Source organism: Sciurus carolinensis, chromosome 2 (assembly GCF_902686445.1).
Source record: "Sciurus carolinensis chromosome 2, mSciCar1.2, whole genome shotgun sequence".
Taxonomy (NCBI): Eukaryota; Metazoa; Chordata; class Mammalia; order Rodentia; family Sciuridae; genus Sciurus; species Sciurus carolinensis.
The window spans coordinates 124,045,816-124,064,534 of NC_062214.1; the positions used below are offsets into that span (position 1 = coordinate 124,045,816).

The 18,719-nt window shown below is 37.8% G+C and overlaps 2 protein-coding genes and 1 non-coding gene across 3 annotated transcripts; 2 read left to right on the forward strand and 1 right to left on the reverse strand.

The window, feature by feature from the left end:
- Positions 1–996: 996 nt before the first annotated feature.
- Rab2b (RAB2B, member RAS oncogene family) lies at positions 997–18,676 on the reverse strand. The gene is made up of 8 exons (XM_047541394.1): positions 18,515–18,676; positions 18,208–18,279; positions 14,566–14,633; positions 9,708–9,790; positions 9,298–9,390; positions 4,566–4,677; positions 3,924–3,992; positions 997–2,643 (listed from the first exon to the last, which is right to left on the reverse strand). Exons 1-8 carry the CDS (start codon positions 18,558–18,560, stop codon positions 2,536–2,538), a joined length of 651 nt encoding a protein of 216 aa, XP_047397350.1. The 5' UTR covers positions 18,561–18,676; the 3' UTR covers positions 997–2,535.
- On the forward strand, positions 5,629–5,701 carry Trnap-cgg (transfer RNA proline (anticodon CGG)). The gene has a single exon. It is a non-coding gene; the product is annotated as a tRNA-Pro (tRNA).
- LOC124973805 (60S ribosomal protein L36a-like) lies at positions 7,519–7,944 on the forward strand. The gene is made up of 2 exons (XM_047537537.1): positions 7,519–7,523; positions 7,611–7,944. Exons 1-2 carry the CDS (start codon positions 7,519–7,521, stop codon positions 7,942–7,944), a joined length of 339 nt encoding a protein of 112 aa, XP_047393493.1.
- Positions 18,677–18,719: the final 43 nt, after the last annotated feature.

Consider the following 18,719-nt stretch of genomic DNA (forward strand, 5'->3'; position numbering starts at 1 on the left):
GTTATTATTTGGTGTAGAAGAGACCTGCCATCAAAGGATAGCATTACAGAAAGGTGAAAAAAGTTTCTGATTCAAAAACTTCTGAAATCTACACTGATCTTTTACTACAGATTTGCTTTCCAGTGATCCTGGAAAACCAGTCAACACCCAGATTATCTAATCAAATTCTGCACACGGAGGTGGAATATCCATTTTCTACAATTCTTCAGGACCAACTGATTCAGAACATGAACAGATCAAAAATGTGCAGATACTTTTGTTTCCCTTTTCCTTACATTTGGTGAAATACCCAAATACAGAAGTTTATAAATTGAATAACAGAACTGAATGTAGTTAGTTAGGATTTAAAAATATGCTGCCAGTTATCAAAATGGTATCCATGATTCTGGATAAGCAGAAAGTCTTAGGCAGAATGCTATCTTTGACCAAGGCTTTAATGCTTCCCAGTTGCTAAAGCTACAATGTTAATTTAGTTCTGTCCCTGGGTTCAGGGAGCAGGCAGGCTAACTTCAAATTCAAATTCAATAACCTCAATTACTTTTTGGTAAGCACTCTGCCACTGAACTACATCCAGAGTACTCTCTATTCGTAAAATTTGAAAAAACAAAACAAGCTGGGCATGGTGGGACACAACTATAATCCCAGCTACTTGAGAGGATGAGGCAGGAGAAAATCACAAATCTGAGACCAGCCTGGGTGACTTAGTGAGACTCTCTCAAAAATTAGAAAGGATGGGGGCTAGAGCTCAGTAGAGAGCTCAGTGGAGAGCCACTGGATTCAATCCTCAGTACTGGGGGCGGGGGGAATCCAGAAACTTCTTCCAACTTCCTCTGATACAGCATTGATTACTACTACTAACCACTAGGGGCAGAATCCAGTATAAAACAAATCTCAAGAAGGAGGCTTCTTCCATATTTTTGATACCATACTCTAGGAGGAAGAGTATCTACTTCTGCTTAAGATATAATCAGAAATGACACATGGAATATGAGCAGCTTGGATACATGCATATATTTAATAATGAAACAATTCATTAACAACAAAAAATTATAAAAATTCATGAGACCTCAGTGCTGTGGAAGAAGGTGAGATATCAAGGAAAAAAGCAACTGAACCAGAAGGAAATATGATGAGCAAAAGCAAAGGCAAATATCACTAGGATAGTATTATATGATCTGAAAAGGAGAAGGGCTGGAGAAGCAACCAGTTATCTGAATGCTTGGTAGCAAGCAGCCTCACTGAATGCTGCACAGAATGGAGGCTATGAGCCAGAGAAAGTCAGGAAAGGAAAAGAATATATAACCCAGGGTAAATAGATGGAAGAGAGTAGGAATTACAGAGAGATGACTCTAAGGCCTTTTGTTTCCTCTAAAGTCTAAAATAAGCCTTAAGTTTTTAAGTATGTCAGTCAAATTCTACAATCACATCATGAGTAGCACTAGGCACCTGTGAAGAAGTGGTGAGGGAAGTGGTTTATAAAAGTAAAGGAGTGACATGGATCCTGCTCTACAGAGCTTACAACCTACATGAGGAGACAAATTCTACACATAAAACTACTATAAAATATATTTACAAAATAACATACATACATATAAATATACATATGAATATCCAACATAAGAAGGCTAAGGGGTACTATGTCAATAATTGCTAAGAAGTCCCTAGGAGAGTCACTGAAGGCTTCCTAAAGGAAAAAATGTTGGACTTGTTTAAAGTATAGTGTTAGTAGAAAGTAGGGCATGTGCAAAGGTACAGAAATAGGAATAAATATACCATGTTCAGTAAGCAAATAAGCTTGATTATAGAGTCCAAATACATCTAGTTAAGAAGTGAGTGTGATGAAACAGTAGAGGTCCATTCAGTGAAAGACCCTGCAATGTTAGATCTGGTCCATAAACAAAATGAATAGAGAATGAATGTTTTCTTTAGGTAAGGATAAGTGGCCACGGGTCCAGGACCAAATCCACTTCTCTCAAGTTTGGTAAGAGACAGAAACCAGCAATGGAATAGTAGAGAAGCACTCAGCTTCCTTTGAGAAGTACAAGGAACTGCCTTCTGCAAGGACTTGTTCAAAGTGGCAAGTGAACCCCCCAAGCAAAGAAGTTAAAAAACAATGAAATTCCTATGTAGCAGATCTAATATCCTAAAGCCAGCTAGATCCTGGTCATCTCAAGTGTTCAAGCAGAATATATTTGGCCCTTGCTACTAATTCTTGGTGGGAAGCATATTATATATGCTTATAAAATGGTTTTATTTTTGAACTACAATGACAATCAACTTTGATCCTAACATTTTACACATTACAACAAGGATGAAAAGAGCCCCAATCTATAGGGAATGTTCATGTCCCTAAAGAAGGACAGGTCAGTAAGGGCCAAATTCTCCCCTGTTCTTTAAGTGGAAAAGCAAAATATCACACCTTGAAAAGAGGCTGCTCTCAGCCAAAGCAAGTAAGACCTCTTGCTTTAAGCCTATTGATCTGAAGCTGTTCCAGGAAGAAAAGGAAAAAAAACCCAAAGAGTTCAGGTCAGATGTTCAGCAGCAGCCAGAGTCCGACCCTATGTCACGACAGTTCTGCTGGGAAGCGCTGGGTCCCAGTGATGTTGAAATTGACTGTTGGGGCCCAATCTTGATGCCATTTGCCTGTAAAAGAAAAAAAAAAGGCACAAGTTCCCACCTCGGTGCTAAAGTGAATGAGAAAAAGGAAGGAGAGAAAGGAGATATCATTAATTATATCTAAAAACAGGGATGACCTTGGCAGGTAACAACGTGCCATAGCTAAACCACTGTGATACAATAATCTCTGATGGTTAAGGACAAGATGACTAGCTGGAGCATAAGAATCTTAGCTGCCTAAAAGTGGTTTTTTTAAAAGGCTAGTCAAGTGAAGCAGTGGGAGTAGAGAAGGAACAAAGAAATCTATAACTGGTTGTGATCAATTAGTTGTAAACACCACTACACTCAAACCACCCTCTGTTCCCATTTCTTTTTTTAAAGTATTTTTTAGTTGTCAATGGACCTTTATTTTATTAATTTATATGTGGTGCTGAGGATCAAACCCAGTGCCTCACACATGGTAGACAAAGTGCTCTACCACTGAGCCACAACCCCACCCCTCTATTCTCACTTTTAAGGTGCACTGTTAACTTGTTCCACAGTTATGTGCGAAATTAAGATGCAATTAGCTAGGTAAGAATAGAGGAGGCAGATATATAGAAGTAGTATATGATTCTTTTTTATTTTGTCTCAATTTGCTTTATAGAAATGACCCTCCTAAACTGGGCTCCGTGGCACATGCCTGTAATCCCACTGAATTGGGAGGCTGAAGCAGGAGGATTTCAAGTTCAAGGTCTGCCTTAATAACTTAGTAAGTCCCTCACCAACTTAAAACCCTGTCTCAAACTTTAACAATAATAATAATATTAAAAAGGTCTGGGGAAAGACAATAGAACAAACAAACAAAACAGAAATAAAAGGTCTGGGAATATACTTCACTGGAAACGTGACCTGGGGTTAAATCCCCAGTACCGGGGAAAAAAAAAAGAAAGAAAAAAGAAAAAAGAAATGGCTCTCTTGAGCAATTAAGTATTAAACCTAAATTAAAAGAATAAAAAAAATTTTTTTTAAAGTATTAAATCTCTCAAGCCCTAAAATATTAAAATAGAGATTAAGAAGAAAAACTTCCATACTGTGTAAATCTTTTAGATACCACCTAACAATTTCTTCAAGCATTCGAGGTCTCAGACTTGAGAAAAAACAGAAATGATGACAGGTTTCCATGTGCCTACATTAGAAAAAAAGCTTAAAATGGCAGAGTTATAATTCATGTATCAGGCAAGGAATGTTTACATTGTAGGGATCTTCTACTCCTTTTCTGAACAAAAATAAATCACTGTCAACATCTCACCCACACCCTTTCTCACCTCATTGTGGACATCAAATAAACCCTGCTGGATCTTCCTATATATTTCTTTGGCTGTGTTAATGAAGGCCTGAAAGAGACATAAATCATTTATCAGTCTTAAGTTTAGGTAGAGAAATAAGGGAAAGAGAATACAAATATCATTCTTATTTGCATTTCTAAGGTGAAGTAGGAACCATCAGAAGGGAGTAAAAATATAGAAGAGTCCCCTGTTAAGAGCCAATGAGAGTAGTTTCAAAAAGTAAAAGGGGATTTTATGTATTCTGGTACTAATCAAAGCTGTTCCTAGGATTCTGAGCTTGGTACCCTCTTCAGATAAACATGGTCTCTTTTCAATTAGTTACTGAAGGTATAGTCAAACACCAAGCTTAGGAACGACTACAGTGGAACCGATTAGGTAACTCCCACCCCAACTAAAGAGTGGTATCCAATCCACACTAACCAATTAATGTTACCTAAACAAAAGTACAACCTTAGGAATCAGGGTAAAAGAAAATGGGACAGTACCCTTAAAATGAGACATTGAGTCATTATGACTACAAGATGTCCCTTCTTTGATCTTATAAAGAGAACTCTGAATAAAAGGACAAAGATGGTGATGCAAATCTCTGGAGAGCTTTCACCACTTCTTCCAAAATAGTACCTCTTCAACATTGCAGGCTGTTTTGGCTGAAGTTTCCATGAATATAAGTCCATGCTCCCGAGCAAAGGCCTCTCCTTCCTCTCTCTTCACATCCCTGCGGGACTCTAGGTCACTGCAAAAGATTAATTGGAGAGGAAACTAAAAAAAGATCCAAGTGAAAGAGGAAACTCTAGATCTAAGAGAATCCCATAACAGTTTCAACTGCCAGTTAATCCATAAAGTATGTAGGTCCTATATTATGTTCTCTTGTATAGGATTACTAATTTCTGTAGCCTCTTAGAAACATACTTCAACTGGAAGCAGTGGCACTCGCCTGTAACTCCAGCTACTTGGCAGGATTAGGCGAAAGGATCACAGATATGAGACCAGTCTTGGCAACTTAATGAGACCCTGTCTCAAAATACAAAAAGAAAAAGGGCTGTGGAGAGAGTTCAGTGGAAAAGTGCCCCTTGTTCAATCCCAAGTGCCACCAAAAAAAAAAAAAAAAAAAAAAATCTTCAGATTCAAGGCAGTCACTGCATAATACCTTACTCTATTACAAAGAAAAGGCTTATAAAGGCAAGCCTGATAAATCATTCAAAGCTCCACCAAATTCTTCTTTTTCAAATGAGATCCAGAAGAACAAAGTAGATATGATGAAAGGGAAACTCTAGTTACTAGAGAGTAGGAAAGTTAGGATTTCTCATTCTGTAGCACTAAGTGCCTTCGTTTTTACTAGAATTAATCCTCAAGAGGGAGAGCAAGGAATGATGGGAACACAGTTGCATTAACTCTCACTAGTCTTATTTCTAGTGTGTATAAAAATGGCTTGGCCCCAGGAAATTAAATGATGTGGTTAAAATTAGGTGATAAGGAAGAAAAAGAGCAAGTGCTAAGAAAAGAAATGAAGTGGTGTGGAAAGATTATGAAAGAATAAAAGTCTAACAAAAAAATAGTAAGGTCAGATTATTTGTTTTTATTTTTCAAGTTGGAAATTTTCACTGGGAAGGTTTCCAATTTTTCAATCATGAAAAAAAAAAAATCAAGTACTAAGTTCATTAAAGAATAAGAAATCTACAGGGCTGGGGGTATAGCTCAGTTGGTAGAGTGCCTGCCTCGGAAGCACAAGGCCCTGGGTTCAATCCCCAGCACCCCCCAAAAAAAAGAATAAGAAATCTACAAAGTTTCTATTTATTATACATGTGCTATGTGAAAACCAAGGAGGAATTATCTAAATGCCAATACTCCCAAATTTGCAGCTGTACCCAGACACTCCTCTAAGCTCCAGATTTGTTTGTCCATTTATGTATTCATTTCCACAATGATATAAAAGGGACACATCAAAAATTGAACTTCCAACCTGTGACTACCCCAGGCTTCCAGAACTTACTTAGTAAATGGCACAGAACAAAAACCAAGGTACTAATATGACCCCTTTTCCTCCCTAACTCCAAATATCTAACTTATCCCCAAGTAAGCTCTTCTAGAATGTACCTTAAAATCATCCTTTTCTCCTTCCAGGTCACTACACTATTCTAAGTCCCTATACTCTTTGGCCTGGATGACTATCCTATTTCAACTTTTGCTTCCCTCCAGAGTGATTTTAAAAATCTGATGAAGCAGCCAGTTGTGGTGCATTCCTATAGTTCCAACAAACTGGGAGGTTGAGGCTGGAGACTCACAAGTTTGAGCCAGTAAAACCCTGCCTCAAAATTAAAAACAACAACAAAAAAAAATCTGGGAATGTAGCTCTGTGGTAAAGTGCCTTTGGGTACTATCCACAGTACTGCAAAATAAATAAATAAATAAATAAAATCTGTTTAAGATAGCCATTTTTTTCTGCTTAAAACTCTTTAATGCAGAGCTACAAATGAGGTTTAGTAAAAAAAGGCATGCATGATGTATGAGACCCTCGATAAGATCCCCACCATCACAAAACAAATTTCAAATATTTTCACTGTGTTTAGAATAAAATCCAAACTTGTCACTTAGGACTATGTGGTGCTGTGAGATTTGGTTCCTTCCTTCTTTTCCAACCTCATCTTGCAACATTCCCTTTGATTATATCCAACAATACTGGGTTTCTTTCAATACCATAAATTTGCCAAGTTTCTTCTTCCCAGTTCAAGACTTTCATACAAGAAGCTACCTCTATGTGATACCTATTTTTAACCTTTGCTTAGCAAACTCTTGCCTATCCTTCCATTTCCAGCTAAATTTCCCTCCTAATCAAAAATAGGTATCTTATTACTCTTTGGCATAGCACCCTTTTTCCTTCACTGCATTTATAATCACTTGTATAAATCATTTCATATTTAAGATGATACAAATCATTTTATGTCTCCACTTGACTATAAGGTTCATGAGAAGAGGGGAATGACTACTTTTCACCTGGCAAACTCAGAATCTAGTGGAGTCTAACATGTAGGTTTTTTCAAGAAATCAATAGAACTAAAAAATTAATGTAATTATCTTGTGTCTGCAATTATCAAATGCACACCACTACAAACTCAAAAGGATACTATGAAATTATTTATATAAGCACATATATAATATATACACACATATATAAAGTGTGTATACACACACACAAACACACACACATATATACATATTTGGTGAGATTAGGGATTGAACCTAAGAACACTCTACCACCATGCCACATCTGAAACTCTATTTTTATTCTGAGACAAGGTCCCGCTCAGTTGCTGAGGGTGGTCCCAATCTTGCAATCTTCTTGCTTTTTATTTTTGAGGAAAATACATCAACATTCAATGTTAGAACACCATATAAATTACAAAATTAAGACAGTTCCGTGTCAACATCCGATCACAACAGATTCAAAATCTTTGTGAAACTAAGTTTTTGGCAGTTGCTGTGATAAAAAGCAATACCAAAAACTCAACAAGAAATCAAAGTAGCAGTGTCCAAAATTGACTCCAAGTTTTGAGATGCTCTGCTGTGCCTGACAGAGATGCAGTAAGTAACTATTTAAGAATGAAATAAAATATTTTTCTTTTAATTTACTTTTCATAAAAAAATACTTATACTTAAATTCTTTGCCAGTAACACTCCTGCAAATATAGTCAATGTTCCTAAGACCCACCAGACATTCTGTAAGAAGTATGGCAAACGCCAACTCCATAAAATGACACAGTACAAGAAGGGCAAGGATTTTCTGTATGCACAGGGAAAGTGGCGTGGCAATGGAAACAGTGACTGTGGTGGGCAGACTAAGCCAATTTTCAGGAAAAAGACTAAAACTACAAAGAAAATTGTGCTGAGGCTTGACTGTGTTGAGCCTAACTGCAGATCTAAGAGAATGCTAGCTATTAAGAGATGCAAGCATTTTGAACTAGGAGGAGATAAGAAGAAAAAGGGCCAACTGAGCCAGTTCTAAATTTCATTGTTTGGTTATGAAGATAATAAAATGTTCAGGTTATCTTCACTTAAAAAAAATTATATTTGGGCTGGGGAGATAGCTCAGCTGGTAGAGTGCTTGCCTCGCAAGCATAAGGCCCTGAGTTCGACCCCCAGTACTGCAAAAAAAAAAAAAAAAAAAAAAAAAAAAAAAAATTATATTTATATTGTTTAGATCTAACTATCAACTATTTAGTTCTTTTGACCTTCGGATAAAATGTTTTACTGAAAATAATAAGTTTTGCAAAGATGTGGAAAAATTGGAATCCCTGTGTATTGCTGGTAAAATATAAAATAGTACAGTTGCTATGTAAAACAGTATGGTGATTCTTCAAAAAGATTAAACAGAATTATCATATGATCCAGCAAATCTGCTTTTGGGTGCATATCCAAAAGAACTGAAAGCAGGGACCAGTACAGATCCCTGTACCCATGTTGACAGCATTATTCACAATAGCCAAAAGGTGGCATTGTCTACAGATAGATGGATAAACAAAATGTGGCATATGCATACAATTAATTACACATCCTTAAAAAGGAAAATTCTGATACATGCTACAATGTGGATAAACCTCAAAGATAGTATGCAGGGGCTGGGGAGATAGCTCAGTCGGTAGAGTGCTTGCCTTGCAAGCACAAGGCCCTGGGTTCGATCCCCAGCACCCAAAAAAAAAAAAAAAAAAAAAAAAAAAAAAAAAAAAAAAGATAGTATGCAAAGTAAAATAAGCTAGTCACAAAAGCATAAATGTTTCATGATTCCACTTATATGAGAAACCTACATTAGTTAAATTCATAGATAAAGAAAGCAGAACAGTTTTCACAGACTGAGTAAGCACAGGTGGGGAGATAGGCATGAGTATTGAATGGTTACAGAATTTGAGAAGATGAAAAGTTCTGGAGATGGATGGTGGTGATGGACGCATAACACTGTATATGCATAATGCCACAGAACTGTACACTTAAAAATGGTTAAATGGACATGCCTGTAATCCCAGCGACTCTGGAGGTGGAGGCAGGATCACAAGTTCGAGGCCAGCCTTGGCAACTAAGCAAGACCCTATCTCAAAATAAAAAGGGCTGATGGGTAGCTCAGTGGTAGAATGCCCCTGTGTTCAATCCCCAGTATTGGAGGGGGAAAAGAAAAAAGAAAAAAAAAGTGGCAAATTTTAAGTTCTATTTATTTTACCACATTTATTTATTCAATTGTTCATCCATTTTTACTGAGACATTAAGAGCACCGTAAACTGAGAAAGCCTGGAGACCAAGAAATTCAATGCCCACAGAGTACCTAGATGACTCTTGGTAGCTATTATTCATAAAGATAAAATTTTACCTTTTATTCCCAATCAGCATGATAACCATATTGGAGCTAGAGTGCTGGCGGGCATCCTCTAACCATGAGGTCAGGTGGTTGAAGGTTTCACGCCTACAACAGAAAAAGTTAAAAAAAAAAGTTCAGGATGTGGGTCAGAAGCCTATTTCAAAAGACCAAAGCAGGGCTAGGGATGTAGCTCAGCAGCAGAGTGAGTTCTCTGCATGTGCAAGGCCCTAGGTTTGATCCCCAGCACTGTAAAATCAAATGAATGAATTCCAAGCCCAAACCAACTTCAAGTACATAGGAAAAGGGAGAAAGCTATATTGTGTATAGAAAAATATTAAAGAGGTTGTCCTTAGTGGAACAAGTTGATAGAAAAGCTTTGAAGAACTTAAGAGTTTCCCTCCCACACACCAAATCTGGCTCACCTTGTAATGTCATACACCAGCAGTGCTCCAGCTGCTCCCCTGTAGTAGGAACGGGTGATAGAACGGAAGGATTCTTGCCCAGCCTTTCCCATCAACATGGCAACAACAACAAAAAAATCCCAATAAAACTAGGTTAATTCCAGAGAACTGACTTAATCACATGTCAGTCAAAAACAAAGGACCTAAGAAAGAATTTCTATTAGATTAAGAGAATTAGGAAAAGGAAACATGCCTGCCCAGAGAAAAATCAGGTAGGGAGTTAATATTCTGCAATGAGAATGCAATGGCTATTTTGGGTGGCTGGATTACTCTTCTTATGAGACTGTCTACCAAACTGCTTGATGTTTAACATCCCTAGCCCTAGTCACTAAATGCCAGTAGCACCCCAGAATCAGCATGATATCAAAGTCCTTTGCACACACTTCTCAAAAGCCCCCAAAAGAGAACAACTGAAAAGGGAACTGGAAACTCAGGGTATGCTATATTTCAAACCCAAAAATGATGAATACATATTAATTTTTCTGCTTCTATCTATAATGAGAAAAATTATCTTAGAATGCCAATGCCCTGTCAAATGGAAGTTTCATTCCAATGGATCAATGTAGAAAATTAAATATAAAACAATTAAATCAAGCATTTGCTAGATGATCTTTAGTGATCCATGGATAATAGCAGGACTTAGATGTGCCTTGCTGAAAATCCTGACATGGAAAATAGGAATAAGGAACAGGAAAAGATGCCCAGGAGCTAGGATAGTGTTTTCCTTTAAAAAACAAAAAACAAACAAACAAACAAAAATCCAGCTGGTTCACATTTCTAATTGGGCCAAAATATTAAGTTTTATTTATAACCAAGCAATTAATTCCCCCACATGCTGCATAATTTTGCTTTCTTTTCATATTTTTTTTTTTTTTTTTTGGATGGGAAGCAAAATTATGTCTTATCTCTGTCTCTCTATATTTGTCCTCCAGGGAGTTGTACTACTGAGCCCCATCCCCTTTTTTATTTTTATTTTCAGGCAGGGTCTTGCTTTTTGGCATCAAAAAACTTTTGGTGATCTTCCAGCCTCAACCTATAGAGTCACTGGGATTATAGGCATGTACCATGGTGCCCAGTGCATAAGTGTCTTTCAAATAATAATATGAACACCCTGTGCATTGAATTGATTCTATTAAGAAAGGTTTTTTGTTTTGTGTGTGTGTGTGTGTGTGTGTTTGTGTGTGTGTGTGTGTGTGCAGTATTGGGGTTTGTGCCATGGGCACTCTATCATTGAACTACAGCACTTTTATTTTTCATTTTGAGATAGAGTCTCACTAAGTTGCAGACACTGGCCTTGAATTTGTGATCCTTCTGCCTCAGCTTCTCAAGCAGCTGGTGTTATACGCAAGCACCACCCCACCTGGCTAGTTTTCACATTTTGGAGATAATTTATCTTCATATCCTTACACAAAGGTTGGGAAGTAACACTACTGTTCATGTTTTACAGACAGGAAAACTATGAAGACAAAAAAAAAAAGGTCCTCTCATTGTATAATATTAGTATGATGATACTTATGTTATAATATTTTAAATTATTTTGGGGGGGGCTGGGGAGATAGTTCAGTTGGTAGAGTGCTCGCCTCATAAGCACAAGGCCCTGGGTTCAATCCCCAGCATTGTTTTTAAAAAAAAAAAAAAAAAAATTATTTTTTGACATACACTATGTGTCAGGAACCATAAGCTACAATTACATATATTATCTCAATTCTTTTAACAGTCCTGAAACAGATATTACTATTATAATTCCCCTTTTAAAAATAGGAAAAATAAAATCCAACTGACCAAAAATCATAAAGCAGTGCTAGAGCTATAATTTAAACTTAAGATCTTAATACTTTCTAGCACGAAAGTTTTTTTCTTTTAACCATTATATCATATAATCTCAATCAGTGTTTGAATGTGGGGAAAGAAACCAAGCATTAACCCTAAGGCTACATTTCCAAAAATGCAAGAAATCTCTCTACATAAGAATCATAAAAACATTTAGTGAATTTTACAATTACTAGAATATCAAAATCCAATAAATAAATAAATAAATAAATAAATTCTAAAGTTCTCCTATGGTAATACAATACTTTTAAGATTTAAACAATACTTTTGCCTCCAAGAGCTCACATAAAGTTATGTATTTATTCCCTAATAATTTCATATCTTACATTATTTGGGTCCTGTTTTGCTTTTAGCTCTTACTTTTTCTCCTCTTCTGCTACTATCCAAAGTCCTCTTCCACTGCCCCCAAGGCCTACTAGGAACTAAAAGGCAAAGTGAGGGAAGCCCTCATGATGGTTGAATCACATGGTAGCATTTCACTTCACAGCTGAAAATACTTCCGGTGGGTCATAAAAAAACCTTTTAAAATTTTATCACTCTACTTACTTCTTCATCTCTGTCCAGTTCATGAACCAGCTTGTGACCCAGTAATCGAGAATGAGTAAGTGATTCCACTTAGGCTGGTCTACATCAATTTCAGGTATCCTTGTCCATCCCCATTAAGAAATCTAAAGTAGCAAATAACTAAGAGGGAGTTCTGATAAAGAGAATGCATAGCTTTCTATTTCTCCCAGATGGGAGCATTCTATTACAATTTTTTTTTTTTTTTTTGCAGGGGGCAGTGACAGTACTAGAGATTGAACCCTGGGGCACTTTACCAATAAGCCATATCCCTAACCCTTTTGAGTCAGGATCTCACTAAGTTGCAAAGACTGGCATCAAACTTGTGATCCTCCAGCCTCAGCCTCCCAAATTGCTGGGAATACAGATGTGTCATTGTTCCCACTTCCTACTATACTTTTAAGGCATAAAGTTTTACGTATCAACTTTTAGAAAGTTGGATACACTCTATTTCTATGAATCAAAATGCATCCCAACGTAAAATACAAATTAATTTGGGATTAGTCAATCGTTTATATGAGCTACAGTACAATGCCTCTTCATTAGCCTGTGTATTTGACAATCACACACACACGCGCGCGCGCGCGCGCGCAAAATTAAAAAAAAAAAAACAAAAAAAAAACCAGTATGCTTCTCTAAATTTTTATTAATACCAGAATGGTGACAACAAAAACTCTGGATAACCTGATATGTTTAAAATATGCATCATGAGCAGGATATGGTGGCACACACCTATAATCCCAGAAATTTGAGAGGCTGACACAGGAGGATCTCAAGTTTAAGGCCAGACTCAGCAACTTAGTGAGATCCTGCCTCAAAATAAAAATTTTTATTTTGAAAAATAAAATATACACCATGGGGCTAAAGGTAAAGCTCAGTGGTAGAAAGAGTACTGGGACATAAGGTCCTGGGTTCAATCTGTAGCACCAAAACATAAAATAAAATACCCATTGTATTTTAATCCCTAAACATTTCTTTTTCTCTCTCTTTTTTTTTTTTTTTTTTTTTTTTTGATACTAGGGATTGAACCCAGGGTGTTTTTTTTAATCACTAAGCTACATACCCAGTCCTTTTATTTCTTATTTTGAGATTGGGTCTCACTAAATTGCTGAGGCTGGCCTCAAATTTGTGATCCTCCTGCCTGAGCCTCCAAAGTTGCTGAGATTACAGGTGTACCCAGCTACATAAAATGTTTTCATATAGGATAGGCTTAAAGTAAGTGAGGGATGGATCAGGAAAGTAGGAAGTCAAGGATGGTAAGCAATGGCCAGGAAATCAGGGATGACAAAGAGGAAATGATTAGTCTTACTCAGAAAATGGTAGACAAGACAGCCACTACATCATAAATATGAACCTCTTATTCAAAACAAATAGCTACAGTTTATGAAACCTGCTTTTTATGATTCAGCAAATGTTACTCTCAGAACAATTTTTAAAAGGGAACAGAAATGAACTAGGCCCATTTGGATGGCCAGTAGTTCTTAAGGACCCTGCCTACACAGCAGTGGCGCTCAACTTTACTTCATGATTCAATCATATTTCATATAAGCACTTAAGGAGAAAAAGAAAAAGTCAGCAACCAGTACATGGCTATGACATACCACTAACTCACACCTACTGGGTTTTTATCCTAGCAACAAAACATCCATTTTTGAAAATGGTAGAGGTTTAAGTTAAAGAGGTAGAATCTAACTGATATCAATCTTGATGCCCTCAGGCTTTATTCTTTGCTATTTCCTCAGAATTTATATTGTGCCAAATCTCCCTTTTTGGGATACTCAAAATCAGGGTTGCATTGCTTAATTAGGATAGTGACAAAGAACCACTGGACCCCAACAATGAAAGAAGGGAATAAATACATAGCAGCCGTTTATGCAGTTATATATATAAAAAGACAGCAGATACAGAGTAGTATTTCTTAGGTTTTAATGGAGGAAAAAAGGGCTAAAACCAAAAACTGGCCATTTAAATAAAGCAAGTTTGGAAGTTACAGAAGTATCTGGCTGGAGTTAATCACTGTTAAAGATGTAAAGTGATTCTATGTTTCTATAATTAGGGCAACTCAACATGTTGAGATGAAAAATCTAATCAGATCTGGGCACGGTGGTACACACCTGTAATCCCAGTGACTCAGGAGGCTGAGGTCAGTCTGGGTGACGTAGAAAGACCCTGTCTAAAAATAAAGAATATAAAGGGCTGGCAATGTAGCTTAGTGGCCCCTGGGTTAAATGCCCAGTCCTGAGGGCAGAGGCCAGTATTTGTAACTGTAAAAGATGAAAAGGAAAGCTTTCCCATCTCACTGATTTCTCTCTTCCCCGATTTCATCACTACCAATAGATACACCCCTCATTATCCCTTTCCCCTGCGTCACCTTCTATTGTTATATTTGGATCTTGGTCGGGGATTAAATTATTTTGTCCTCTCTTACCGTATCCCAGATTTGCAGTTTGATTTGTTTTCCATCAATGTTGACCATGCGGGCCCCAAACTCCACACCTTCAGAGAAGACCAAGAGAAAGAATGTGATTCTTGTGAAGAAAAGATATGTTGATACATTTCCTCAATGTGTTATAACTTATCCTTTGTACTCAATGCCACTAAGCCCATTACTGCTGCTTATTTGCTGCAATTAATTTTATGTTAATTTGTTTCTTTTTTAGAATTAAATTATACTCTAGGTGATATGTAACCAAAAGGCAGATATGGGAATAAAACTAATAGATCAAATTAAAAGGGTGAATAAATTCTTTTTCTTTTTTGTACCAGGATTGAACCCAGTTGTATTCAACCACTGAGCTTACACCTCCAGCCTCTTTTTGTTTTTTTAATTTTAAGACAGGGTCTCACTAAGATGCTGAGAATGGCTTTGAACTTGCAATCCTCCTGCCTCAGCCTCCTGAGCTGCTGGGATTACAGACATGCACCACTATGCCCTGCAAAAAGGTGAATAAATTCTTAGCAATATTAGTTAACACTTAATTTTTTTTTTTTTTTTTGGCAGTGCTGGGGATTGAACCCAGGAACTTGTGCTTGTGAGGCAAGCACTCTACCAACTGAGCTGTATCCCCAGCCCAGCACTTAAATTTGATGAGGTACTGTTTTGTAATTTCTTCGAAAACTTGTAAAATTCTAAAAATAATTTCCTGACCTTCAGAATATTCTCCAGTCTCCGTATGAAACAGTTCTTTTTGAAATTCTACAGCTTTATTTAAGAATAGAGTCAACCTAAAAAGTAGATACTCAAGAATGATAAATTTCCTATCACCAATAATTCCCGGAGTTCACTGGAAAATAGCACCCCTATGGGAGCATGGAAACTGGAAATCTGAGGAAGTTTCTGGTTTACCTGGCATTCTTCTTCAGGTCAAAATTCTTCAGGTACCATCAGGTCAAAATTTAAAAAAGATGGTCACTGATATTAAAACCAATGAATTAAAGCTGAGTGTGCAAGCGCACACCTGTAATCAGTGACTCAGGAGGCTGGGGCAAGAGAATCACAAATATGAGACCAGCCTAGGCAACTCGGTGAGACCATGTCTCAGAATAAAAAAATCAAGAAGTCTGAGGGGGTAGTTCAATGATTAAACACTCCTGGGTTAAATCCACAATAACAAAAAACAAAAATAAAAAGAATTTACAAGTCAGATAATTTGTCCTATTTTCTATTTCACACAGTACTTCACACATGAGATTCTAATTTTATTTTGTTTTATTTTTTTATTTTGTTTTATTTTTACTGCATTTTGATTCCTTGTACACAAATGGGATACAACTTTTCATTTCTATGGTTGTGCACAATGTAGATTCACACCATTCCTATAATCATACATGTATGTAGGGTAATAATGTCTGTCTCAGTCCACTATCTTTCCTTTCCTCATCCCCTCCTGCCCCATTTCCCTCTACACAATCCAAAGTTCCTCCATTCTTCTCTTACCCCACCCTGCCACCATATTCTAATTTTAAAGTAGGACTGATGACTAGTCTAGCTTGCCCAAGGGTTGATATACACCTATTCAGTGGCCCTATGCAAACATGCACAATATATCTGAAATATCTCAATTTTAAGATGCTGCATTTAGCAGGAAAGATATAAGAATTGTTTTTTTACTACCCCAACAGCTTTATCAAGAATCACATGCTGGGCTGGGAGATAGCTCAGTTGGTAGAATGCTCCCCTCGCAAGCACAAGGCCCTGGGTTCAATCCCCAGCACCGCTGGGGCCACTGGAAAAAAACTCACCAGTTCTTTCTGGACAACAGAAACGGAATTTCAATGGGTAAGAAATAAAAAGTAAATCTTTTGTCTCTTTTCATGCAAGTTCCTCTAGTTGTACACTCAGAGACATCTTGCATATATATTTTCTATCCATCTGTCCTGTAAATCATGGTAGAGAGAACCAAACTCAGAAAGAAACACAGGTTGTGTTGGACTTTGGGGTAAAAGTTCATTGACCACTTCATTTCTTTACTTGAAAACTTGGTACCTAATTTTCTCTAAATTGTTTTTTTTTTTTTTTTTTTTTTTTTTGGGCGGGGGGTGTGCTGGGGATTGAACTCAGGGGCACCTGACCACTGAGTCACATCCCCAGCCCTATTTTGTATTTTATTTAGAGACAGGGTCTCACTGAGTTACTTAGCACCTTGCTTTTGCTGAGGCTGGCTTTGAACTCAATCCTCCTGCCTCATCCTCCCGAGCCGATGGGATTACGGGCGTATGCCACTGTGCCTGGCTAAAAAAATTTTTTTTAAATACAAGAGTTTAAACCCAAGGGCCCTTAACCACTGAATCACATCCCCTTTTATTTTGAGACAGGGCCTAACTAGATTGCTCAGGGCCCTGCTAAATCCTGAGACTGACCTTGAGCTTGCAATTCTTCTGCCTTAGCCTCCCTGAGGCTGGGATAACAAGGGTGTGTCACCACACCTGGCTCTAATTGTATTTCTTGCCACTCTCCATTTGAAACTTCAAGATCCAGCCATATTAAATTACTGTTTTTCAAAAAAAAAAAGGTCTGCATGATCTTTGCAAATGTTATTCCCTCTTGCCCTAGTCATTTCCCTCTCATCTCTACAACCCCTCTGCCTAGCTAACTCCTGCTCATTGGTCATTTTCAGCCTTTCCTGAGACAAATGGAAGCCTCTCCTTTCGTTTGAAATAGAAATTTTGCAAATTTTTTTTTGTTATTATCTGCCCCCAGTCCTACCTCCTTCACTGGAAGGCTACAAATAATTGACAGGAAGGCATGTTTCCTAGTTAAGCACTTGTTTTTAGTCCCTATCATAGTGTGTGTATTCACTTAATACTGGTTTAACAAAATATTTTCTGATTGATGCTATCCTCCAAATCCATTTTAACCTCACCAATCATGTGGCTCTGAATAAATCCGTGAAGACGAGTGGTAGCTTTAGGTTTCCACACAGATAGGACTTGGAAGTAGAAACAGATTAAGAATGGGGATCTTGGGATTTTATTTAAATTTTCATTTGCATGGCAAGAAGGCTAGTTCTACATATGTTTATTTGGGCTGGCCTTACCAGAGATTAAAGCACCTCCAAGTCATGCCTCATCCCAACTGTGTGGAAGATGTTAACACTGTATGTTTTCAAAACGCTATCAAAATTTTTTAAAAAGAGGAACGCTATCAGTTTCAGCTGCCTTTTCATTCTAAGGCTGAGACGATTCTTTAATTTGCTTTACACTCTCCAGCATACAAAGGTCCGTACATCTGTGTTTTCTTCGAAAAACATCTGAGGTTATTAATTTACTGCGTTTGAGTTTCTGATAAGGCAGTTATGTTTTCACGGGATTTTCCATAAACATACAAACTGCATTTGAAGGAAAAAATCCTACAGCGACTAGTCCTTAAATCACATTCATGTTCAAAAATTACCTTTTAACTTACTCCCCATTTATCAGCGTTTAATTAGTTACTCTTCATTTAACATAATTTCGGACTAGTTTAAAGTAGTGATATTAACTTTTTACTTTGAACATTTAAGGCTGCTAACCTATTTGAGCAGTTTAGCTAGTCTGGCTTATCTGTTCTGGAACAAGTAGATACACATACCTATTGTGAGGTCGTGGACAGGCTGGAACCGCTTGTCTGTAAACTGCAGGAGGAGACATGACTTCCCCACACCTGAAAGAAGATGTACATTCCAGCAAGCACGCGGCTGGAGAACTTTACAGCCGCTAAACTCTGGGCATATGGGGCTGAGGAAGGGGAGGCCGGAGCCCCGCCCCCGGTCGCCCGCCCCGCCCCCCGCCCGCCGGTCTCGAAACGCCCAGCCCACTAAGTGAGCCCCGCCCCCGCACCCGATTTGGGAGCTTCGGATCCTCGCCCAGGCCTTGAAGGCGGTCCACCCGCGGGTTACCTGTGTCCCCGATGATGATGTACTTGAAGAGATAAGCATAAGTCATGGTCCCGATTCCGCAGTATTCCGGGTACGCCCGATTTCTACAGCCACTTACCTCCGACTTCTCTAGCCACTCAATCTACCAATCTCCTTATTTTTTTCCCCTCCCCGGCCCCTCTAGCCCGGACCACGTCTCTATGGCTCTCCCCAGAAATCCTTACTC

Coding starts and splice junctions, on each gene's coding strand:
- Rab2b (XM_047541394.1), bottom strand. CDS start 18,560: ATGACTTATGCTTATCTCTTCAAGTACATCATCATCGGGGACACAG. Junction 9,391..9,707: donor CTGGTGTATGACATTACAAG/GTGAGCCAGATT, acceptor TTTCTGTTGTAG/GCGTGAAACCTTCAACCACC. Junction 2,644..3,923: donor TATTTGATGTCCACAATGAG/GTGAGAAAGGGT, acceptor TTTCTTTTACAG/GCAAATGGCATCAAGATTGG.